The sequence below is a fragment of the Oncorhynchus tshawytscha genome, linkage group LG10 (genome assembly GCF_018296145.1).
Source record: "Oncorhynchus tshawytscha isolate Ot180627B linkage group LG10, Otsh_v2.0, whole genome shotgun sequence".
In the NCBI taxonomy this organism is placed as follows: Eukaryota; Metazoa; Chordata; class Actinopteri; order Salmoniformes; family Salmonidae; genus Oncorhynchus; species Oncorhynchus tshawytscha.
The window spans coordinates 18,840,864-18,866,620 of NC_056438.1; the positions used below are offsets into that span (position 1 = coordinate 18,840,864).

General features: G+C 40.1%; 2 protein-coding genes across 8 annotated transcripts; one reads left to right on the forward strand and one right to left on the reverse strand.

Annotated features, from left to right (window-relative positions):
* The first annotated feature begins 2,913 nt into the window (after window positions 1-2,913).
* Window positions 2,914-17,749, forward strand: LOC112235606. Its single transcript, XM_024404071.2, has 4 exons — window positions 2,914-2,918; window positions 3,131-4,328; window positions 4,520-4,666; window positions 17,705-17,749. The coding sequence occupies exons 1-4, from the start codon at window positions 2,914-2,916 to the stop codon at window positions 17,747-17,749; spliced, it is 1,395 nt and encodes a 464-aa protein (XP_024259839.2).
* LOC112235601 lies at window positions 16,223-25,346 on the reverse strand. 7 transcript variants are annotated; one of them, XM_042328285.1, is made up of 15 exons: window positions 24,518-25,163; window positions 24,341-24,385; window positions 22,171-22,442; window positions 21,755-22,081; window positions 21,382-21,660; window positions 20,968-21,213; window positions 20,650-20,766; window positions 20,506-20,530; window positions 20,331-20,428; window positions 20,121-20,171; window positions 18,994-19,065; window positions 18,846-18,908; window positions 18,650-18,719; window positions 18,500-18,550; window positions 16,223-16,630 (listed from the first exon to the last, which is right to left on the reverse strand). In XM_042328285.1, exons 3-14 carry the CDS (start codon window positions 22,256-22,258, stop codon window positions 18,532-18,534), a joined length of 1,455 nt encoding a protein of 484 aa, XP_042184219.1. In that variant the 5' UTR covers window positions 22,259-22,442; window positions 24,341-24,385; window positions 24,518-25,163; the 3' UTR covers window positions 16,223-16,630; window positions 18,500-18,531. The 7 variants fall into 7 exon arrangements, with proteins under 7 accessions (XP_042184219.1, XP_042184220.1, XP_042184221.1 ...); XM_042328286.1 differs by lacking the exons at window positions 22,171-22,442; window positions 24,341-24,385; window positions 24,518-25,163 and adding an exon at window positions 25,244-25,346; XM_042328287.1 differs by lacking the exons at window positions 24,341-24,385; window positions 24,518-25,163 and having other exon boundaries at window positions 18,650-18,716; window positions 22,171-22,374.
* Between the last annotated feature and the right edge of the window lie 411 nt (window positions 25,347-25,757).

Consider the following 25,757-nt stretch of genomic DNA (forward strand, 5'->3'; position numbering starts at 1 on the left):
AAGATGCTGGTGTGCTTTATTTGCTAACTTGTGTCTGTTTAAAGCTATAATCGTTAGTTCCTACATTCATTTTGGACTTTAAAAATGTATGTTATATACCCATTGATTCTTGAATAATAAAATGTATAAATGCCTCATGAGCTTAAGGATTCTAGCTTTAATGAAGTGTAATTGTCAAATTTGGAAGGCCTTTAGGTAAATCATTCTTATTCCATTAATGTAGGTATCTGCTTATGTACAGGAAATGTAAGTTAACAAATGTGAACTATCTTTTTGTATCTATGTGGTCCTATTTTATCCATGTAATTCACGTGATTCAACTTCTCCATATGGTAAAACATTCCACTCTTCAAAAATCGCAGTGAACCTACAGTGCTGTGAGAAAGTATTTGCACATTTTCTAATTTTCTCTGCTTTTGCATATTTTTGATACTGAATTTGACCAGATCTCCTTCCAAAACCTAATATTGGATAAAGGTTAACTGAGTGAACAATTACATACTTATTTAATAAACAAAGTTATGCAACACCAAAACGCTCCTGTGAGAAAATATAATTGCCGCCTTACACTCAATAACTGGTTGTGCCACCTTTAGCTGCGATGACTCCAACCAAATTCTTTCTGTAGTTGATCAGTTCCTCATGCCACTGTGAGGGAATTTCAGCCCACTTTTTCATGGAGAACTGCTTTAACTCAGCGACATTGGTGGGTTTTCATGCATGAACTGCACATTTTGTGTTTCAGATTATTATCTTGCTGCATGACCCAGCTGCGCTTCAGCTCACATAAGGATGACCTGACATTCTCCTGTAGAATTATCTGACACAGAGCAGAATTCATGGTTCCTTCTATTAATGCAAGTCATCCAGGTCCTGAGGCAGCAAAGTATCCCCAAACCATCACACTAACACCACCATGCTTGAGTTGGTATAAGGTTCTCACTGTGGAATGCAGTGTTTGGTTTTCATCAGGCAAAATGGGATCCATGTGGTCCAATAAGATATACTTTGACTCATCTGTAACGAGATAATCACTGACATGATGTCAGCTGGTCCTTTTGAGGCAGGGCTGAAATGCAGTGGAAATGTTTTTTGGGGATTCAGTTAATTTGCACGGCAAAGAGGAACTTTGCAATTAATTGTAATCCATCTGATCACTCTTCATAACATTCTGGAGTATATGCAAATTGGCATCATACAAACTGAGGCAGCAGACTTTGTGAAAATTAATATTTGTGTCATTCTCAAAACTTTTGGCCAAGACTGTAGGTTATATTACATAGAAGTGTAGGCTACACTTACATGTACGTTTTATATGCATTATTTGAGTCGAGCATCGAGGACCAGCCGTTAACAATGTTTTTCTAACAAAAATGCTTCAAGCAAGCCAAAACACCGTTCAATGTGCACTGTCGTTTTACGGTCAACCGCTTCAGCAGTGTGTGCCACCAGGAAGCTATGATGATAACGTTACATAACAGCTATTTGACAAGTCCTTAAGTGTCTTCTGCTTTTTTTCTACAATGTACTATAACCTTAAATGCTGTATAGACCTCCTTTATCTTTGTTTTGTTAAAGCACGTGTGTGAAACAGATGAGTAAAAACGTGGGATATTGTCATATATGCAAAAAAGCGTGCTGAATTTTGTCTAATGTTTGTAGCAGGAAGCCTTATCAATAATGCATCATGCAATATAGGCACTACACCTGAGACGGACCAAGTGGAATAGGTTGAAAATATCCCTCTGGTGGCGCAGTTGACCTATTTTATGCCATTGGAATTTGTTACAGTATATAATCACTGCCTCCTACTCAGGTTAGCATAGGGCTAAATGTTATGTCATGTGGACAGCTAACATGTAGTGTTTGATCACATGCAACTACATCAATGATTTTAAGTCACATTTTAAGATGGAGAAACAGTTTAAACCTAAACATTTTCTAATGTTCTCAAGTATGGCTCCAACGAGAGGACTCAAAATAAATCAATAACGGTGAATGATTTGAATGATCTGCATGGGATACACATATCAGAAAACAGATGAAAGTAAAGATAATCCATTTGTGAGAAAGACTGATGATGGGGAGAGAAGAAGGTATTATCCCTAGTATTAGGATTTCTAAGGAACCAGTCATCCACAAAAATAAAATCTTACAAAAAAGGTCTTAATATAGCTTGAAGGTGCCCGGCTTGCCGTAATGTCAGTATTAGTGGTATCAATAGTAGAATCTACTGTCAGGTTAAAATCTCTCCCAAGAATACTCACTGAGTCTGGGAAGTGTAGCAATTTAAGCTTCCAAAACATTTGGCGCATAGATGGAAGACAAACATAATTTAGTATCATAGATAATAACACAGGGATAACAATGCTTCCATTAGTATACCCCAACATTTGCATTAAGTTTCCTCTTAATTACAGCCTTATGTTTAATAACTAAGGGTATGTGGTGTTTGCTTATACCAAACCTTCCATTAAATTTCTTTGTAGTTAACATACATTATCATGGAGGACAGATATGGCAGAGAGAGTTGGTTGACTAATCAAACAAGTCAGTCAGGTTGAATGCCATTAAATCTCTGTGTTAAAAAGAAATATTCCAATGCAGAGTATAAGTGCTGCAGTCATAATATAACCCAGTCTGTGCAAATCAAGACTCCAAGAAAAATAGGCAGGGAAGAATCAAAAATGTAAAAAGATTTCGATCTAAAGTATTATTTAATTAGATGAACTAGACCAACAAATGTAAGATACTTTATCTGATGTTAAATCCTAAAAATGAAATATGTTGAATCCCGCCTACAGATCTCTGAGCAAAATAAAAATAAATGATGTACCATACAGACAGAGTGGATCTGGCTTAGGGCAAAGAATATGACCACAATTAAAATAAAGTACATTGTTCGTGATAAACATGAAGTATTTGATTCATGCCATTCAAATAACTAAATTCCGGGGGAAACATTATGGGAGGGCTAAACCCCAAATAAGACATTTGTATCCCTAAGGTTGTGAGCATCATTCATATTGTAATGTAAGAGGATATGTATTGTTACAGTACAATTGAATGTATAATGAAATGCATAGGGCATAAGAGTATATAACACATGTTCATTTATTTGACATTTTAGGGACACATCATCAAAAATACAAGACACCATTGCAATAAGTACCCATATCAATTCAGGACCTCCTGCAAGGTATCAGCTGGTAACAAAGAAACAGAATCTAGATGATGAAGGCCTGCTCAGAAGATGTACCTTTGGAGAGAGAGATCACAGTAAGCTCAACAAAACCATTCTGATAGTGGGAGAGACAGGAACAGGGAAGTCAACTCTGATCAATGCCATGGTCAATTACATCCTGGGTGTGGAGTGGGAACATAAAGTCTGGTTTGAGATCATTGAGGAGGAAAAAGGAATTCAAAGTGAAAGTCAAACTACAGCTATCACTATGTATGAAGTCTTTGGGTGTGAGGGCCTGAGAGTCCCCTACTCTCTCACCATCAATGACACTCCTGGGTATGGAGACACCAGAGGGATCCAAGAAGACCAACTGATCTCTGAAAAACTGTTGGAGATGTTTAGGTCTACCAATGGGATTCATCAAATTGATGCTGTGGGTTTAGTGGTGAAGGCAACTGAGAATCGACTCAATGACAGACAGAAGTACATCTTCGATGCAGTTTTGTCTATATTTGGCAAAGACATGGAGAAGAACATTGTGACCCTTATCACACACTCAGATGGGAGGCCCGCAAAGAATGGCCTTGAAGCTATTACAAGAGCAAACGTTCCCTGTGCCAAAAATGACAGGAATCAACCTGTTCATTTTACATTCAACAACTGTCAATGTGAAGTCTTTGCTGAGGATGATGAGGATTGTGAGGAGTATGTGTCTAGTCAGAAGACATCCTGGGACAAGGGAGCAAAGTCCATGGACAAGTTTTTCAACTATAAAATAGAACCGAAAAGTATGAAGATGACTGAAGGAGTTCTGAGAGAACGCAAACATCTGGAGGCGTGTGTCAACAACCTACGCGAGCGGATCCACATGGTTGATCTGAAGCAGGATGAAATCAAGCAGACTCAAGAAGCACTCAAGGAACACAAGAATGACATTGAGGAAAACAACAACTTTACATATACTGTTGAAGAGCCGTACAAAGAAAAGGCTCCTACAAAAGAGGGGAATGCAACTACCTGCACAGTGTGTGAGGAGAACTGTCACTATCCAGGCTGCTGGTGGGTCAGTAATCTCTCATGGTGCAGTGTGATGCAGAACAACTGCTGCACTGTGTGTACTGGCAAATGTCACTACACCGATCATGTCAAAGGATATAAAATGTATGTTGCAAAGACCAGGCAGTTTACAAGGACATATGAGGAATTGAAAAATAAGTATGAATTAGAGAAAGGGAATGTGATCATCAGACTTCAGGCTGAGTTGGAGCAATTCACTCTCCAGAATGCCACACTGGTGGAGGAATCATACCAGCACCTCATCAAACTGCTTTGAAGTCCCTCTCTCTGTCCGCTGCTCTGCATCTTGGCTTCCTGATTGACAAGATGAAGGAGACAGGAGAAACAAAGAAGGTTCAGAAACTGGAAGAGATGAAGAAGAGAGCTGAGGAACACAAGGGAGCTTTAGATTACTTTAAAGCTGGTGTGAGTAAAGGGTGGAATAATTTATGGGGAAAATAAAACTGAGACATAGTAAAGCAAAGAAGTTGTTGAAAATAAAAAAAGGAGTGCTGTTGTTATTCAGGATTTTTCTATTCAAGTTCTCTGTGACATTTTAGAGACACACTCTTATACACCCCAACACACACACACACACATGAAGAAGTTCCACTTCCACACACACATAGAGAACAAAGAAGAATGAACATTGAGAGAGAATTGATATTGAAAGAAAGTAAGAAAAATAAATACATTTGGACTGGAATTTATTGAGATAATAATGCAAGGTTAAATATGTTATATAAATGCTGAAAGTATGAGGAAACATACAGTAGGGGGATAATAAAAGGGGGATTAAAGTAATGCAGTAAAATAGTTCATGTGACACTGTTGTTTAAGGTATGACGCATATAGACTATGTTTGTTATGCTTAGAGGAACAAGGTCTTAGGAGGTTGCTAGTGAAAGGCCATCATGTTGAGATGTTGTAATGATGAAATGTTTGTGTTGTTGGATATTTAAGGTGTAATGGGAGTAATACATTGAGTTGGAGTAAGATTATAATTGGGTGAAGTAGGGAATGTTAATGTTTAAACATTTCTGTTTAGAAATGAATGGTTTAAAAGTTAATGATAATGGAGCGTACTAAGGGTGCTAGCTTGCATTGGAAATTACCTGGTCAGAGCGGCTAGGAGGAGACATCCTGTCAAGGCGGGCATCCTGTGTGAGCGAACGTCCTGCCTAGGCGGGGTAAGGAGCGATGTCCACATTAGGTGTTAACCACTGAATGCGTCATCGGGCGTTAGCAGAAAGGAAGATGGAGGGTATAAAGGAGGCATGATTTTGGAAGAACCTGTCGACTGCTGGAAGAAGATTTTTGCTGTAGCTTTTTACATTTCCATTTTTATTATACTCATATTTTGATTTTGATTTTGATTTATACTCAGTTAAGGTAAACTTCTATGGGGAACCCTTGAGTTTAGCCCATTGATTTAAGTGTGTTAAAGTAGTGGTTAGGGTTTTTAGACTCCGTCTGAGGGACTGATCATCCTGAGGTAGGAGCCCAAAAACTGTTGATAGAGTTGCAGAAGGTAAGAAACTGTTTTTCTTGTTATTAAATATTGTGCATCTCATAAAATTGTAATATACAACAAATATTTTATTTGCACACCCCAATAAGGGTTTAGTTAAGGGCGCTGAAAGGGTCTATCAATTTAATTTGATGTTTGACTATAATTGATTGGTGATATTGATTTGTGATTGTTTGATTGTTTTGGGTGTTTTTATGCCTGTAATTTTGAATAAACCTGCTTTACTGTTCTGAAACCCTGTGTCATCAAAGATTCATACAAGTGCGTGTTGTTTTACTTTCTGTCTCTGGAATAGACTTGATTAATTGAGGATTTTTTCAGCATATGGTTAGTTAGTCTATCAGGGACCGTAGTGGCTGGTATAAAGGAACCTAACCTGAGACCCAACTACAGGTACTGAGTGCATTGTTAGGAGTCGTAGGGAGGGGTGTCTCTGGGCTAAAGCCAACACAGGGGAGGGCGACCCACTCATAGTGTGCTGAGGTTGAAATTCTGGCCCGGACAATCTTGAGAAGGCGCTGGGTTTATAAGGTTCAGGGTGAGAGAGCGTAGGCACTTGACTTCGGGGATAGCCCACTTTACTGTAAGGCCTTTACAGTTCAGTTTGAGGAACTAGTCCCTAGCTGTAGACTAGCTCAGTGGTAAGGCAGAATGGCATCTATTAGATATGTAGGGATTAATGAGGACTGATAACTGACCTGCCGTTGAGTTGGCAGGGTTGAATTGTTATAATGTACATTTTATGTTACCAGATTATTTGATTTTATGTTACCAGATAATATGCTGTATGAGACTATATACAGTATAAGGAGGACCATATTTCTGTTTCTGTAATGTTTTGATAATTAATCTGAAAAGTGCTATTACATTATCATTGAGCTATATCCTTAGGTATTATTTAGCTGTCTAGTTGTCTACTCTGGAAAGTTTTAAGTTCCTCGGCGTACACATCACAGACAAACTGAATTGGTCCACTCACACAGACAGCATCGTGAAGAAGGCGCAGCAGCGCCTCTTCAACCTCAGGAGGCTGAAGAAATTCGGCTTGTCACCAAAAACACTCTAACTTTTACAGATGCACAATCGAGAGTATCCTGTCGGGCTGTATCACCGCCTGGTACGGCAGCTGCTCCGCCCATAACCGTAAGGCTCTCCAGAGGGTAGTGAGGTCTGCACAACGCATCACCGGGGGCAAACTACCTGCCCTCAGGGACACCAACACCACCCAATGTCACAGGAAGGCCAAAAAGATCATCAAGGACAACAACCACCCGAGCCACTGCCTGTTCACCCCGCTATCATCCAGAAAGCGATGTCAGTACAGGTGCATCAAAGCGGGGACGAGAGACTGAAAAACAGCTTCTATCTCAAGGCCATCAGACTGTTAAACAGCCAATATTAACATTGAGTGGCTGCTGCCAACATATTGACTCAACTCAAACCACTTTAATAATGGAAAAATTGATTCAACTTCATATAATGTTTTCATACCCTACATTACTCATCTCATATGTATATACTGTACTCTATACCATCTACTGCATCTTGCCATCTTGATGTAATGTATCACTACCCTCTTTAAACAATGCCACTTTATATAATGTTTTCATACCTCACAATACTCATCTCATGTGTATATACTGTACTCTATACCATCTACTGCATCTTGCCTATGCCGTTCGGGCATCACTCATTCATATATTTTTATGTACGTATTCATATTCATTCCTTTACACTTGTGTGTATAAGGTAGTTGTTGTGAAATTGTTAGGTTAAATTACTTGTTAGATATTGCTGAAGATTACTCATTGGTTATTACTGCATGGTCGGAAGTAGAAGCAAAAGCATTTCGCTACACTCGCATTAACATCTGCTAAACATGTGTATGTGACAAATACATTTGATTTGATTTGCAAGTCTATAAATGCCTACAATAATATCAAACTTTTGCCAATGTTGTTCATATGCATGTATACCCTTCTTTGTAAATGCATTTATTTTCTGGGGTGGGGGGGGGTAGATCTGCTTTAATAGTACAGATACAGTTGAAGTCGGGAGTTTACATACACCTTAGCCAAAGACACTTAAAATAAGTTTTTCACAATTCCTGGCATTTAATCCTAGTAAATATTCCCTGTTTTAGGTCAGTTAGGATCACTACTTTATTTTAAGAATATGAAATGTCAGAATAATAGTAGAGGGAATTATTTATTTCAGCTTTTATTTCTTTCATCACATTCCCAGTGGGTCAGAAGTTTACATACACTCAATTAGTATTGGGTAGCATTGCCTTTAAACTGTTTAATTTGGGTCAAATGTTTCGGGAAGCCTTCCACAAGCTTCCCACAATAAGTTGGGTGAATTTTGGCCCATTCCTCCTGACAGAGCTGGTGTAACTGAGTCAGGTTTGTAGGCTTCCTTGCTCGCACACGCTTTTTCAGTTCTGCCCACAGATTTTCTATGGGTTTGAGGTCAGGGCTTTGTGATGGCCACTCCAATACCTTGACTTTGTTGTCCTTAAGCCATTTTGCCACAACTTTGGAAGTATGCTTGGGGTCATTGTCCATTTGGAAGACCTATTTGTGACCAAGCTTTAACTTCCTGACTGATGTCTTGAGATGTTGCTTCAATATATCCACATCATTTTCCTTCTCATGATGCCATCTATTTTGTGAAGTGCACCAGTCCCTCCTGCAGCAAAGCACCCCCACAACATGATGCGGCCACCCTGGTGCTTCATGGTTGGTATGGTGTTCTTCGGCTTGCCAAACAGTTCTATTTTTGTTTCATCAGAACATAGGGCATTTCTCCAGAAAGTACGATCTTTGTTCCTATGTGCAGTTACAAACCATAGTCTGATTTTTTTATGGCGGTTTTGGAGCAGTGGCTTCTTCCTTGATGAGAGGCCTTTCAGGTTATGTCGATATAGGACTAGTTTTACTGTGGATATAGATACTTTTGTACCTGTTTCCTCCAGCATTTTCACAAGGTCCTTTGCTGTTGTTCTGGGATTGATTTGCACTTTTCGCACCAAAGTACGTTCATCTCTAGCAGAACGTGTCTCCTTCCTGAGCGGTATGACGGCTGCGTGGTCGTATGGTGTTTATACTTGCGTACCATTGTTTGTACAGATGAACTTGTTACCTTCAGGCGTTTGGAAATTGCTCCGAAGGATGAACCAGACTTGTGGAGGTCTACAATTCTTTTTCTAAGGTCTTGGGTGATTTCTTTTGATTTTCTCATGATATCAAGCAAAGAGGCATTGAGTTTGAAGGTAGGCCTTGAAATACATCCACAGGTACACCTCCAATTTACTTAAATGATGTCAATTAGCCTATCGGAAGCTTCTAAAGCCATGACATCATTTTCTGGAATTTTCCAAGCTGTTTAAAGGCACAGTCAACTTAGTGTATGTAAACTTCTGACCCACTGGAATTGTGATACAGTGAATTATAAGTGAAATAATCTGTCTGTAAACAATTGTTGGAAAAATGACTTGTGTCATGCACAAAGTAGATCTCCTAACCGACTTGCCAAAACTATTGTTTGTTAACAAGAAATTTGTGGAGTGGTTGAAAAATGAGTTTTAATGACTCCAACCTAAGTGTATGTAAACTTCCGACTTCAACTGTAGATTGTAGATTCCATCAATGTCAAATCAAATCAAATCAAAGTGTATTTGTCACGTGTGCCGAATACAACACGTGTGCTGAATACAACCTTACAGTGAAATGCTTACTTACAGGCTCTAACCAATAATGCGAAAAAAATGAATGTGTGTGTGTGAGTATGTAGGTATGTAAAGAAATAAAACAACAGTAGCAAGGCTATATACAGACACCGTTTTGTCAGGCTTTTTGAGGTAGTATGTACATGTAGGTATGGTGAAAGTGACTATGCATGTATGATGAACAGAGAGTAGCAGTAGCATAAAAAGAGGGGTTGGCGGGTGGTGGGACACAATGCAGATAGCCAATGTGTGGTAGCACTGGTTGGTCGGGCTAATTTAGGTAGTATGTACATGAATGTATAGTAAAAGTGACGATGCATATATCATAAACAGAGAGTAGCAGCAGCGTAAAAGAGGGGTTGGGGGAGGCACAATGCAGATAGTTTAGGTAGCCATTTGATTACCTGTTCAGGAGTCTTATGGCTTGGGGGTAAAAACTGTTGAGAAGCATTTTTGTCCTAGACTTGTCACTCCGGTACAGCTTGCCATGCGGTAGTAGAGAGAACAGTCTATGACTGGGGTGTCCGGGGTCTTTGACAATTTTTGTAATTGTCTGTATCATTTCTAATCCCTATATTTTATATACATATATATATATATATATATATATATATATATATATATATATATATATATATATATACACATATATTTTTAATATATATTTTCCTTTATTGTTTTCCCTTACACCTACCACCCCTCTCCTAATTGGAGTAAAATAATGGACAACAACACTTAGGTGTCTATTTCCAGCTCATACAGTTGAAGTCGGAAGATTAAATACACTTAGGTTGGAGTCATTAAAACTCATTTTTCAACCACTCCACAAATTTATTGTTAACAAACTATAGTTTTGGCAAGTCGGTTAGGACATACTTTGTGTATGACACAAGTCATTTTTTACCAGGATTAAATGTCAGGAATTGTGAGTTTAAATGCATTTGGCTAAGGTGTATGTAAACTTCCGACTTCAACTGTACATACTATATACATTTTACGGACACAATGTAATTTACATTAATTCTCTTTTGTTTGTTTTTAATCCTATACTTCAGCTCCACTCAACCGTTCCCATCTATCTCTTAACACCATCCATTCTTTATTTATTTTGACCATAAACTCAGCCAAAAATGATACGTCCTCTCACAGTCACCTGCATTTATTTTCAGCAAACTTAACATGTGTAAATATTTGTAGGAACATAACAAGATTCACCAACTGAGACATAAACTGAACAAGTTCAACAGACATGTGACTAACAGAAATGGTTTAATGTGTTCGTGAACAAATCAAAAGTAACAGTCAGTATTTGGTATAGCCACCAGCTGCATTAAGTACTGCAATGTATCTCCTCCTCATGGACTGCACCAGATTTGCCTGTTCTTGCTGTGAGATGTTACCCCACTCTGCCACCAAGGCACCTGCAAGTTCCCGGACATTTCTGAGGGGAATGGCCCTAGCCCTCACCCTCCGATCCAACAGGTCCCAGACTTGCTCAATGGGATTGAGATCTGTGCTCTTCGCTGGCCATGGCAGAACACTGACATTCCTGTCTTGCAGGAAATCACGCACAGAACGAGCAGTATGGCTGGTGGCATTGTCATGCTGGAGGGTCATGTCAGGATTAGCCTGCAGGAAGGGTACCACATGTGGGAAGAGGATGTCTTCCCTGTAACACACAGCGTTGAGATTGCCTGCAATGACAACAAGTCCGATGATGCTGTGACACATCGCCCCAGACCATGACGGACCCTCCTCCAAATCGATCCCACTCCAGAGTACCGGCCTCGGTGTAACGCTCATTCCTTCGTCGATAAACGTGAATCCGACCATCACCCCTGGTGAGACAGAACCGCGACTCGTCAGTGAAGAGCACTCTTTGCCAGTCCTGTCTGGTCCAGCGACAGTGGGTTTGTGCCCATAGGCGACGTTGTTGCCGGTGATGTCTGGTGAAGACCTGCATTACAACAGGCCTACAAGCCCTCAGTCCAGCCTCTCTCAGCCCATTGCAGACAGTCTGAGCACTGATGGAGGGATTGTGCGTTCCTGGTGTAACTCGGGCAGTTGTTGTTGCCATCCTGTACCTGTCCCGCAGGTGTGATGTTCGGATGTCGGACCTTGTAGTCATAGCAGATAATATTCTAATCTTTGGTGACTTTAATATTCACATGGAAAAGTCCACAGACCCACTCCAAAAGGCTTTCGGAGCCATCATCGACTCAGTGGGTTTTGTCCAACATGTCTCTGGACCCACTCACTGTCACAGTCATACGCTGGACCTAGTTTTGTCCCATGGAATAAATGTTGTGGATCTTAATGTTTTTCCTCATAATCCTGGACTATCGGACCACCATTTTATTACGTTTGCAATTGCAACAAATAATCTGCTCAGACCCCAACCAAGGAACATCAAAAGTCGTGCTATAAATTCACAGACAACACAAAGATTCCTTGATGTCCTTCCAGATTCCCTCTCTCTACCCAAGGACGCCAGAGGACAAAAATCAGTTAACCACCTAACTGAGGAAATCAATTTAACCTTGCGCAATACCCTAGATGCAGTTGCACCCCTAAAAACTAAAAACATTTCTCATAAGAAACTAGCTCCCTGGTACACAGAAAATACCCGAGCTCTGAAGCAAGCTTCCAGAAAATTGGAACAGAAATGGCGCCACACCAAACTGAAAGTCTTCCGACTAGCTTGGAAACACAGTACCGTGCAGTACCGAAGAGCCCTTACTGCTGCTCGATCATCCTATTTTTCAAACTTAATTGAGGAAAATAAGAACAATCCGAAATTCCTTTTTGATACTGTCGCAAAGCTAACTAAAAAGCAGCATTCCCCAAGAGAGGATGACTTTCACTTTAGCAGTGATAAATTCATGAACTTCTTTGAGGAAAAGATTATGATTATTAGAAAGCAAATTACGGACTCCTCTTTAAATCTGCGTATTCCTTCAAAGCTCAGTTGTCCTGAGTCTGCACAACTCTCCCAGGACCTAGGATCAAGAGAGACGCTCAAGTGTTTTAGTAATATATCTCTTGACACAATGATGAAAATAATCATGGCCTCTAAACCTTCAAGCTGCATACTGGACCCTATTCCAACTAAACTACTGAAAGAGCTGCTTCCTGTGCTTGGCCCTCCTATGTTGAACATAATAAACGGCTCTCTATCCACCAGATGTGTACCAAACTCACTAAAAGTGGCAGTAATAAAGCCTCTCTTGAAAAAGCCAAACCTTGATCCAGAAAATATAAAAAACTATCGGCCTATATCGAATCTTCCATTCCTCTCCAAAATTTTAGAAAAGGCTGTTGCGCAGCAACTTACTGCCTTCCTGAAGACAAACAATGTATACGAAATGCTTCAGTCTGGTTTTAGACCCCATCATAGCACTGAGACGGCACTTGTGAAGGTGGTAAATGACATTTTAATGGCATCGGACCGAGGCTCTGCATCTGTCCTCGTGCTCCTAGACCTTAGTGCTGCTTTTGATACCATCGATCACCACATTCTTTTGGAGAGATTGGAAACCCAAATTGGTCTACACGGACAAGTTCTGGCCTGGTTTAGATCTTATCTGTCGGAAAGATATCAGTTTGTCTCTGTGAATGGTTTGTCCTCTGACAAATCAACTGTAAATTTCGGTGTTCCTCAAGGTTCCGTTTTAGGACCACTATTGTTTTCACTATATATTTTACCTCTTGGGGATGTTATTCGAAAACATAATGTTAACTTTCACTGCTATGCGGATGACACACAGCTGTACATTTCAATGAAACATGGTGAAGCCCCAAAAATGCCCTTGCTAGAAGCATGTGTTTCAGAAAAATTAATCCATGCTTTTGTCACTTCTAGGTTAGACTACTGCAATGCTCTACTTTCCGGCTACCCGGATAAAGCACTAAATAAACTTCAGTTGGTGCTAAATACGGCTGCTAGAATCCTGACTAGAACCAAAAAATTTGATCATATTACTCCAGTGCTAGCCTCTCTACACTGGCTTCCTGTCAAAGCAAGGGCTGATTTCAAGGTTTTACTGCTAACCTACAAAGCATTACATGGGCTTGCTCCTACCTATCTCTCTGATTTGGTCCTGCCGTACATACCTACACGTACGCTGCGGTCACAAGACGCAGGCCTCCAAATTGTCCCTAGAATTTCTAAGCAAACAGCTGGAGGCAGGGCTTTCTCCTATAGAGCTCAATTTTTATGGAACAGTCTGCCTACCCATGTCAGAGACGCAAACTCGGTCTCAACCTTTAAGTCTTTACTGAAGACTCATCTCTTCAGTGGGTCATATGATTGAGTGTAGTCTGGCCCAGGAGTGGGAAGGTGAACGGAAAGGCTCTGGAGAAACGAACCGCCCTTGCTGTCTCTGCCTGGCCGGTTCCCCTCTTTCCACTGGGATTCTCTGCCTCTAACCCTATTACAGGGGCTGAGTCACTGGCTTACTGGGGCCCTCTCATGCCGTTCCTGGAAGGGGTGCGTCACCTGAGTGGGTTGATTCACTGATGTGGTCATCCTGTCTGGGTTGGCGCCCCCCCTTGGGTTGTGCCATGGCGGAGATCTTTGTGGGCTATACTCGGCCCTGTCTCAGGATGGTAAGTTGGTGGTTGAAGATGTCCCTCTAGTGGTGTGGGGGCTGTGCTTTGGCAAAGTGGGTGGGGTTATATCCTTCCTGTTTGGCCCTGTCCGGAGGTGTCCTCGGATGGGTCCACAGTGTCTCCTGACCCCTCCTGTCTCAGCCTCCAGTATTTATGCTGCAGTAGTTTATGTGTCGGGGGGCTAGGGTCAGTGTGTTATATCTGGAGTACTTCTCCTGTCCTATTCGGTGTCCTATGTGAATCTAAGTGTGCGTTCTCTAATTCTCTCCTTCTCTCGGAGGAGGACCTGAGCCCTAGGACCATGCCCCAGGATTACCTGACATGATGACTCCTTGCTGTCCCCAGTCCACCTGGCCGTGCTGCTGCTCCAGTTTCAACTGTTCTGCCTTCTTATTATTCGAACATGCTGATCATTTATGAACATTTGAACATCTTGGCCATGTTCTGTTTTAATCTCCACCCGGCACAGCCAGAAGAGGACTGGCCACCCGACATATGCTCTCTCTAATTCTCTCTTTTTTTCTCTCTCTCGGAGGACCTGAGCCCTAGGACCATGCCCCAGGACTACCTGACATGATGACTCCTTGCTGTCCCCAGTCCATCTGACTGTGCTGCTGCTCCAGTTTCAACTGTTCTGCCTTATTATTATACGACCATGCTGGTCATTTATGAACATTTGAACATCTTGGCCATGTTCTGTTATAATCTCCACCCGGCACAGCCAGAAGAGGACTGGCCACCCCACATAGCCTGGTTCCTCTCTAGGTTTCTTCCTAGGTTTTGGCCTTTCTAGGGAGTTTTTCCTAGCCACCATGCTTCTACACCTGCATTGCTTGCTGTTTGGGGTTTTAGGCTGGGTTTCTGTACAGCACTTTGAGATATCAGCTGATGTACGAAGGGCTATATAAATACATTTGATTTGATTTGATTTGATGTATCGATCCTGTGCAGGTGTTGTTACACGTGGTCTGCCACTGCGAGGACGATCAGCTGTCCGTTCTGTCTCCCTGTAGCGCTCTCTTAGGTGTCTCACATGGACATTGCAATTTATTGCCCTCTGCAGTCCTTATGCCTCCTTGCAGCATGCCTATGGCACATTCACGCAGGTGAGCAGGGACCCTGGGCATCTTTTTTTTGGTGTTTTTCAGAGTCAGTAGAAAGGCCTCTTTAGTGTCCTAAGTTTTCATAACTGTGACCTTAATTGCCTACCGTCTGTAAGCTGTTAGTGTCTTAACGACCGTTCCACAGGTGCATGTTCATTAATTGTTAATGGTTCATTGAACAAGCACGGGGAAACAGTGTTTAAACCCTTTACAATAAAGATCTTTGAAGTTATTTGGATTTTTACAAAATATCTTTGAAAGACAGGGTCCTGAAAAAGGGACATTTATTTTTTTGCTGAGTTTATATTTTCCTACTGTGCTGTGATGTTTAGCAAAATTTCTGAACCTTTCTAAATGTATCTTTAAAATTAAATATATTTTTGTAACTCACATCTCGTTGTGTTAACAATACCAAAAATACAGCCAATTTTGACTTTGCAACTGGCCCATCAACTAAAATCGCTCAGTTCTGCCTGTAGGGGCAAGAATCACACTTATTGTCAACTGGCCCATCAAATTACACCCATTCAACCATTCCATTTGTGTCCCGCACCTCCTTGCGCGCCAAACACAGGATCCCATCACTATCTCCCCGATGATAGTATTATGGGGCTGCAGGGTTAATGTTTAGCCAGCCCTTTGACTGTGTGCACCTTATTTTCTATCTAGAACCAAAAAGAAGAACCCCTTTTCAGGTTCCCAAAATAGAACACAAGGGCTCCAAAAGGGTTCTGCGGCTGTCCCCATAGCAGAACCCTTTTTGGTTCCAGATAGAAATAAGAGCGTGGCCATGTTAGGTGGATTCCAGTGGTATGCTCAGCTCCAACACAAACCAACCAGCAGTCATTATGAAATATCTCAATGGGTAGAAAGATTGATGGACCAATCAATTCTCCCCTTTAACTTACACATTGTAGAGCCCAAGGACACTATAGGCTAAAAGGAGGGATGACCAAGAGCTGACTGACAATATCAGTTTACTGTAACAGTGCACCATCAAGTGGATTATAAAAGAAGTTTATTAAAAAAGCACAATGCAACGATATTGTAAAAGTACAGGTCATTAGAAGAAAACATGTATATGTGAAATGTATTAACAAAATGTTATTCGATCATCTGAATGACATAAATAATGAATCAATGATAATACATTTCAGTACATATTACAACCCAACAATACAATACACAATACAAAACAGATAGAATTGCTGTAGCTGCAGATCAGATCCATGATAATTAAATAATATAATGTATGTTACAGTAATAGACAATTAAACTACGATAAAAAAATATATGTACGTAAATAAAATAAGATAAAAATCCTTCATGTACAAGGTGTTGTGTGTGTGTGTATAACCCATGTTCCCAGATTGCTCCTACTTCTCCTCTGATGTGTCCCTCCATCTCTCAAGGACCTGTAACATATCACCACATAAAGTTATTTCTCCCTCCATCTCTCAAGGACCTGTAACATATCACCACATAAAGTTATTTATCCCTCCATCTCCCTCAAGGACCTGTAACATATCACCACACAACGTTATTTATCCCTCCATCTCCCTCAAGGACCTGTAACATATCACCACACAAAGTTATTTATCCCTCCATCTCCCTCAAGGACCTGTAACATATCACCACACAAAGTTATTTATCCCTCCATCTCCCTCAAGGACCTGTAACATATCACCACACAACGTTATTTATCCCTCCATCTCCTTCAAGGACCTGTAACATATCACCACACAAAGTTATTTATCCCTCCATCTCCCTCAAGGACCTGTAACATATCACCACACAAAGTTATTTATCCCTCCATCTCCCTCAAGGACCTGTAACATATCACCACACAACGTTATTTATCCCTCCATCTCCTTCAAGGACCTGTAACATATCACCACACAAAGTTATTTATCCCTCCATCTCCCTCAAGGACCTGTAACATATCACCACACAACATTTTTTAGTGCTTGCAGTCAAACAAAGTCCTAAGAATAAAACAGAGATATACTGTCAATAGATACAGTATACTATGATATATGAGCATTAATTCCATAAAGGTGTAATAACCTGATAAACCATGCATTAGAAACATGTCATTTTACTACAGCCTCTGCTGTTAAGCCAATGTTATGTTACTTTCATGTGCAAGCATCAAAGAAATTACATGTCAAACATTCCTTCCAACCAAAACATGCTGTAATGTCTCTGTCTTTTCAAAACAGCTATTAACTAAAAGGGCATGATTATAATTGTAACAATTTCACAGTATTATTGTAACATCATAGTGTGGAAATATATATTAAAATCATGTTTTTGATTGCACTGGGTCTCTCAGAGTCACAGTTTGTTGAATTCTTTGATGTACAGTCCACTCAATTATTTGGACATTTTATGTTCATGTAAACTAAGTAGACTGATTTGGTTTAGCCAATGAGAAGCCTTGTTAAAGTTTTGGGACAATCGCGTAAACTCTGGGTTTGCTGTGGCAGAGGACTTTTGAGGCGCTCGAAGGGGTGATGCTGCTGGAGACATGAGGAGAACTGAGACGGACACTATAGTTGTTGAATTTCAAACTTTTACATTTGAAGAGATTCCATTTAGCAAAGAGACTGTTGCTTAAGTTTACTTACCTGTTACATGTGTACAAATAGTCCTGTTAAGTATCTGTCGAATTTGCCCGACCCGCCTATTGCTATATGGAGAATTTTGCCATGGTAGCTTAGCTTGTCAGGTCGGGAGCTGTTTTGTTTCGAGAGACCTGAGGACTTCTTTAATGACGCTGGACATCCCTTCTGTTGCATGCAAGGCATTTTCCGCCATGGATTATAGAAATGCATTGGCCTTGGATTTATCGTTTCAGGGGGTATGCTACGGTACCGTGAGGAACACTGGGGGTTCCCATTCATTTGCTGAATCATTTGGTTTCTATCGAAATTCATTGAGCTCCAATGCACCAACATTAGTTTGCAAGCTTGAACAGTTTGAGTGCACTCTCTATACCCTAGGGTTATATATTTTTATTCCAATATTGTAATTGATTTGTAATATATTCACGTAAAATTGCATTCTGTATGTGTTTGTATTCACAGTAATATACGCCTTTTTATCTATTAGTAATATCCCTAGCCTCTTGTTTTCCCTTCGATTGAGTCAGTATCATAAAATGTTAAATACTGAGATGTACTTTAAACCATTATTCCCTTGCTGATCTATCCAAGTCTGTTGTGAGAGGGTTACATATAAGTATCATATTAGTATCAATAGCATATGGATATTAGTCTTACCTGGCTTCAGTTGAGAATAGACTGAATCTGCCTCAGGTGGGGTTGTTGTTTCTGTAGGGAGTGAGGATAAAATACAGAGATATTCAATATGTGGTCAGAGGTGTGAGATTCTGATAGGGGGAATATGGAGGGAGGGATGTCCAGTCTTACCTCTTCTTCTTGGCTTTGTTCTTCTTTTGGAGGACAACCTCAGCATAGGTCACATCAACAAGTCCAGCTGCTGATGACAATGGACATTTCCAGTCAACAAATTAAGGAATTATCTTATATAATATTCTGCCTCTTCATCAAAACTCCCAAATTGTGAATTTAGTGACTAACTGCCAACTAGTAGAATGGGTCTTACTTGTGGCCTTTCCTGTCTTCACGTCAGAGTAGACTGGACTTTCTTTTGGATCAGCTGGCTTTTCTGAGGAAAATAAAACATTTATTGTGAATGTTTTAACTAATCTTTGACACACTGAACATTATTCATTGATGTCACAGATAGTCACCATTCTTTTTCTTGTCCAACTTTTTGAGTTGAATCTGGGCGTATGTCACATGACTTGGTGGAGCAGCAGCATCTGAAACATACAGGTGATACACTAATATCTCTACTTAGGACTCTATTCAGTCTGTATTGATGAAGGGTTACACATTGACAGACAGAAATGTAAAGGTCATTTCTGATTGAGTCTAAATATACAGTGTTTATCTTGAATGTAGTCTCCACTAACGTGGGAACATTGCCTTTAAATTTAAATCACACTGTAACGCTGAACTTCCATGATACGGACTGAATACAGCCCTTAGTCTTAGTGTGTTAGTCATATTAAACACATGAAGAACAGCAGCAGTAACTCTATACTGTATTCATATTAAACACATGAAGAACAGCAGCAGTAACTCTATACTGTATTCATATTAAACACATGAAGAACAGCAGCAGTAACTCTATACTGTATTCATATTAAACACATGAAGAACAGCAGCAGTAACTCTATACTGTATTCATATTAAACACATGAAGAACAGCAGCAGTAACTCTATACTGTATTCATATTAAACACATGAAGAACAGCAGCAGTAACTCTATCCTGTATTCATACTAAACACATGAAGAACAGCAGCAGTAACTCTATACTGTATTCATATTAAACACATGAAGAACAGCAGCAGTAACTCTATACTCTATTCATATTAAACACATGAAGAACAGCAGCAGTAACTCTATACTGTATTCATATTAAACACATGAAGAACAGCAGTAGTAACTCTATACTGTATTCATATTAAACACATGAAGAACAGCAGCAGTAACTCTATACTGTATTCATATTAAACACATGAAGAACAGCAGCAGTAACTCTATACTGTATTCATATTAAACACATGAAGAACAGCAGCAGTAACTCTATACTGTATTCATATTAAACACATGAAGAACAGCAGCAGTAACTCTATACTGTATTCATATTAAACACATGAAGAACAGCAGCAGTAACTCTATACTGTATTCATATTAAACACATGAAGAACAGCAGCAGTAACTCTATACTGTATTCATATTAAACACATGAAGAACAGCAGCAGTAACTCTATCCTGTATTCATACTAAACATAACACAGTATACAGTACCATTATTGTAGTTGTCTGAGGGATTGATCGTATCGTAGATGTGAACACCACCTGTTGGTCATAGAAGAGAGAGACAGTATAGTTTGGTTGGTTCTCCCTCAGCTTATCTCGGGACAGAGAGTACAGTAACATGTTGTTTTATAAAGTGGATGTTGATGAGTCAGTGTATGAGGTTACAGAGAGTGGTAAAGTCTGGGCTGAGAAACTGACCATGCTGCAGACATGTATACCCAGCATCAGGAGCCTGACCCTGGGTAGATCCTTGGTCCTGGTGGGGGTCCTGGTTGGTGCACTGGGGCTGGGGGTGTCTAGAGGGAAAGATACTCATGAAGAACTAAGACGATATGTTACTGAATAATCATAGTTGAGAGACAGGTGTACTCACAAGTATATTCTGTTAAAACAGGATCCTGTAATGAGAAATGCAAACTATTATACTGGGTATTATCTGTATTAAACTATTGGAATTACACATTTTTCTAACTAAACATGAACTACAGAGTTAAATGATGAATAATACAAATCTTACCTTTGGCGTTTTTAAATCTCCACAGCAGGACGAGGAGAATGACCAGTAGAACACCAGCAACAACCAGACCCACAACCACTCCTACTAGGACTGATGTAGAGGATCCAGGAGCTACGGCTGGAGAGAGAACAGCACAACACCATCAGACTCTGAGAGAGGTAATATAGGAGTACAGAAAAGCCTGTATATTTTGATAATTTAGTTGAGAGGTCATATTTTATATGGGATTGCAAATCCAAACTTTTAAAAACTTCAACACTAAAATCACTATCACACAGATGATAAAAAGGTAACTTGTGATCAGAATAGTTTTCTCACCTCTCACTGTCATCCAGCTCTCTGGTGACTCTCCATTGTCAGGGTATTTGCATTTGTAGAATCCTTCATCTGACTTGGATACTGCAGGGATGGTCATCTCTCCTGTGGTCTCATTCTTGATGAGTATTCCATCTTTGTAGAAATCAGCCTTGATGTTTGAGCTGGTTGTCCAGTATTTGCAGGTCAGAGTCACAGAGTCTCCTTCAGTCAGGGGATGAACAGGGCTCTCCAGGATCACATCACCAGCTGTTTAACATAATATATAAATAATACTGTAAATCTGCATACTGGAGTCATCACCCTTAAAATATTATGATCTTGTATTTTATAAGAGATGCAATTCGGTTACAGAATTGAACATCCTATCATCATGAAATGTTGTTTTTGTGTGTGAATGTCGTACAATAGACGTACCATGCACTGTGATGTTGACAGCATTACTGTACTCTCCTGATCCAGACTCACACCAGTACACTCCACTGTCCCATGTGTCTGAGTAGCTGATGGTACATATGGACCCTGTTATTGATCCCCAGTTAGAGACACACCCTGACTCTACTCCTCTCTCTGTGTATCTCTTCAGTCTCAATCTGGTAGAGCTCCCCTTCTTCTCACAGCTCAGTGAGAGAGACTTTGATATAAAGTGTTGAGTTGTGTTGGGACTTATTCTGAGAGACACTGAAGACTGCAGATCTGAAACAATGAGAGACAGAGTCAAACCTTTAGTAAAATAATATATATTACACACACGTCGGAGACTTAAATATGTTTCAATGCGTTTAGTTACCTCCTGACCAGAGAAACTGAGGTTCACTGTAGAGTGTGCCATAGACTGGGTCTCCTCTCCCAGCTCTACACACATATCCTCCTGTGGGAGTAGGACCAGCAGGGATCAGAGAGGAGGAGTAGGAGTCTTCACTAGTCCCATTGTCAGATAGGGGCTGTAGAGAGTAAGACTTGTCTGATAGGGAGGGTAACCCAGCTCTGTAGGGAACAGTCCTGTACCAGGAGAACCTCCAGCCTGTAGACGTCTTGTCAACTTTACAGTTCAGAGCCACTGAGTCTCCAGGGTTCAGCCACTGAGGAGAGATTCTCAGGACAGGCTTGGGTTTACCTGTTATGAAGGGAATCCAGGATTCAAACTTTTAATCTTAAACATATTCGAGCAACCATCATGACTTGTATAAGCTTAAATAGACTTACCAGACACAGTCAGTTGTATAGCTTCACTGGTCTTGGATAACTTGTTTCCCTTTACACCCTCACAGGTATATGATCCACTGTTAGACATGTAGACAGGACTGATTCTGTACTCAGTCTTTGTGTTAAAGGGGATGAATAACTGACTATTCTTATACCATCTGTAGTTCCAGTCAGTGTCTCCTCCCCATGTATGTCACATCTCATAGTGATAGTCTCTTTAATGAATATCTGGGTCCAGTTGGGTTGGAGGGTCAGAACAGCTACAAGTCTCTCTGCTCAGACAGAACACAGACAACTAACTGAATTAACAGTTGGAAGGAAGGTGTTCTTAATGTTTTGTTCACTCAGTGTATATTGTGCAACTAAACACTTCCAGCTCTTACCACATTCTTTACATTTTCTCTCAGACACAAACATCCATGGATAAAAATGTAAATAAAGAGCTTCAGTATAACAATACATCCACTACTTGAATATTGAAACACGGAAGGCCAACATATTAAGTGGGGCTCCAGTCCACAAAGTAATAAGTATGCTAGTATTACAGTAAATGGTTGAAATGACTGAATAGCATCTCACTATCAACTCATGTGCAGTTATTCACTGATATTAAAGGAGAAGTTTGCATTTTTACAACGAAATGTCCATTTTTTCATGTAAATACCATGTTACAGAACAGTTCAGACACCTTTTTGTGATTTAAAACTTACCCTAAACAGCAAATCACTTCCTCATCCTCCTTATGGGGAACCCCAAAAAACATGAACAGTCTCTAAAATCACCCTAACACGTCATTTTAGAAACGGTAAAGCTCTCAGTTTAATGATGCAGGTATTTTAATGTTGTATGCATGAAATTGTGTCGTTCTGAACTTTATCCGCAATATTATATTCCGTTTTGCGCGATTCGAGACGTTTTCCTTATCAAACTCTTCCATTCTCCATGTAGCTTGTTGCTACAGGTAACTGCCAAAATAAAGGAAACACCAACATAAAGTGTCTTAATAGGGTGTTGGGGCACCACAAGCCATCAGAACAGCTTCAATGAGCTTTGGCACAGATTCTACAAGTGTCTGCAACTTCCTGTGTGGAAGATTAGCTCTGATTAGCTCTTTCACTCATGTCATTATGACAGCAAAGTCAGATCATGAGAGCTCTCATTCCTATCAGTACCTTCATGCTTCATGAGATTATGGTGAGATGCTTTTCAGAATGGTGAGATGCTGTCAGAATGGTCAGATGCTTTTCAGACTGGTGAGATGCATTTCAGAATGGTGAGATGCTGTCAGAATGGTCCGATGCTTTTCAGAATGGTGAGATGCTGTCAGAATGGTCAGATGATGCTTTTGGAATGCTGTGAATGATGCTTTTCAGAATGGTGAGATGCTGTCAGAATGGTCAGGTTAGACTGGTTAGATGCTGTTAGACTGGTTAGGTTGTTAGACAGGTTAGATGCTGTCAGACTGGTTAGATGCTGTTAGACTGGTTAGATGCTGTTAGACTGGTTAGATGCTGTTAAAAGATGCCAGACATTAGATTTCAGGTGTGGTTTTGGAATGGTCAGATGCTTTTCAGAATGGTGATGATATTTCAGACAGGTTAGATGCTGTTCACAGGTTAGTGGATTTTCACATGTGATTAGATGCTGTCAGACTGGTTAGATGCTGTTAATTCATTTGTCAGACATGACAAAATTGCCACATGATTTCAGGTTTTTTGGAAACTTAAAGTGAAATTTCACATTAAGTTTCACTGTGGATTTTGAATGTTAAATTGTTTTTCATTTTCATTTCTAAATGAAACTTAAAGTTCACTCATTTTGAATTTAAATTGTTTTAGTCATTTCTAAATGATTTCATGTTCCCTGAGTCATTTCATGTTTTCATGTTTGTTGGAGTTCAAGCAGGCAGAAATAAGGCTGGTATGACGTGTCATACTGGCTCCAATACAGACTTTAGTCTACCTACATAAACACAACCATCATAACACAATTACCTATCAGTCTAATAAAACATGTACATAAACTATGTTTCCTACCTCTTTACAGATCATACATACACAACTGAATCCCCTTTTCTCATAACATTAATGAACGTGAGGAAGGAAATATCAGAGACAAAGATGATGAAACATAAAGAGATGGAGGTTTGATCAAATAAATGAATATCTACCATCATCTTCATCACAGTGTCCACAGTAGATGAGGATACTCAGCACTTCAACAAAGACAAAGTCATTACAGTACAGTAGTAATACAGTAGTGTATACCGCTATAGTAATAGAATAGTAATATTAACATTAGCACATTGTGCTCATAGACAAACACACAAACACTAATACGTCCTTACTTACAGAGCAGCACACAGAGCAATGTGTTCTCCATTCTGTCCCACTGACAAGTGACCTTCTCTACAACTACAGTTCTTCTGACAAACCCCTCTACTTCCTATATGACAGACTGTTTAGATCACACCTCTTCACCGTCACACAGAAAAATAGAGAAAATGATTGAGAAACGTACAAAGGCTGTGAGAAAAAAGAGTAGCGGTTGATGGCGTGTTAATTTTCTGACCAACTTCTTCTTATAGTTTGCTACATGACCTCACACTGGTTCCTTCCTCTTTATTGAAGGAAAGGAGGATGGAATGAGAATAGAGGTCTGAGATTAGATCAGTTTGATATCAGAATGTGCAGATGTTAGTTCATTTTTACAACCACCATGCACAGATAGATGCCTCCCCTCAAACCTAAGCTATGGTAACTACTGGTATCCCAGCTAGCCTCAGCTTCAGCTATCCCCTCCATAAACACATGGAGAGCAAGACTTGTCTGATAGGGAGGGTAACCCAGCTCTGTAGGGAACAGTCCTGTACCAGGAGAACCTCCAGCCTGTAGACGTCTTGTCAACCTCACAGCTCAGAGTCACTGAGTCTCCAGGGTTCAGCCACTGAGGAGAGGTACTCAGGACAGGTTGTGGTTGATTTGTGATTAGACAGAGGACTGGTTAAAAACTTTCAATCTAAGAAATGATTCTAGTTGCCCATGGAGTTGTTTGCATAATTAGATAGACCTACCAGACACAGTCAGTTGTACAGCTTCACTGGTCTTGGAAAACTTGTTTCCCTTTACACCCTCACAGGTATATGAACCACTGTTAGACATGTAGACAGGACTGATTCTGTACTAGTCTTTGTGTTAAAGGGTCTGAATAACTGACTATTCTTATACCATCTGTAGTTTCAGTCAGAGTCTCCTCCCCCCTGTATGTCACTCACTGTAGCTTTGGAAAGAGCTGTGAGAGAGGAGAAGCAACTTAATCAGATGATTTGAACATTATTTGATGCACATCATGTTGATTCATTTCCAACGGTTTAGCTGTTGTAGAGTTTTGATAAAAGTACATTTTAGGTGTACAACAGTTGCAGCCAAATATATTGGCACCCTTGCACTTTTCTTAAATAATTCCCTATTTCTTCTAAAATAAGTTGATATTTACTGTCAGTATAGCGGGGCAGGGCTGAAACATAGATTTGCAGATTAGACACATGCTATACATTTCTTAAGCTGGATACAAGTAGCTCTTTCAAA

Excerpts from the sequence above, each read along its gene's own strand:
- LOC112235606 (XM_024404071.2), top strand. Across the intron at positions 4,329-4,519 it reads AATGTCACTACACCGATCAT|TCCCTCTCTCTGTCCGCTGC; the intron begins GTCAAAGGATAT and ends ACTGCTTTGAAG. Across the intron at positions 4,667-17,704 it reads TAGATTACTTTAAAGCTGGT|AGGACTTTTGAGGCGCTCGA; the intron begins GTGAGTAAAGGG and ends TTGCTGTGGCAG.
- LOC112235601 (XM_042328286.1), bottom strand. The coding sequence starts at position 25,331 with ATGTCTAACAGTGGTTCATATACCTGTGAGGGTGTAAAGGGAAACAAG. Across the intron at positions 21,214-21,381 it reads TGTCAACATCACAGTGCATG|CTGGTGATGTGATCCTGGAG; the intron begins GTACGTCTATTG and ends TATGTTAAACAG. Across the intron at positions 18,909-18,993 it reads GTTGGACAAGAAAAAGAATG|AAAAGCCAGCTGATCCAAAA; the intron begins GTGACTATCTGT and ends TATTTTCCTCAG.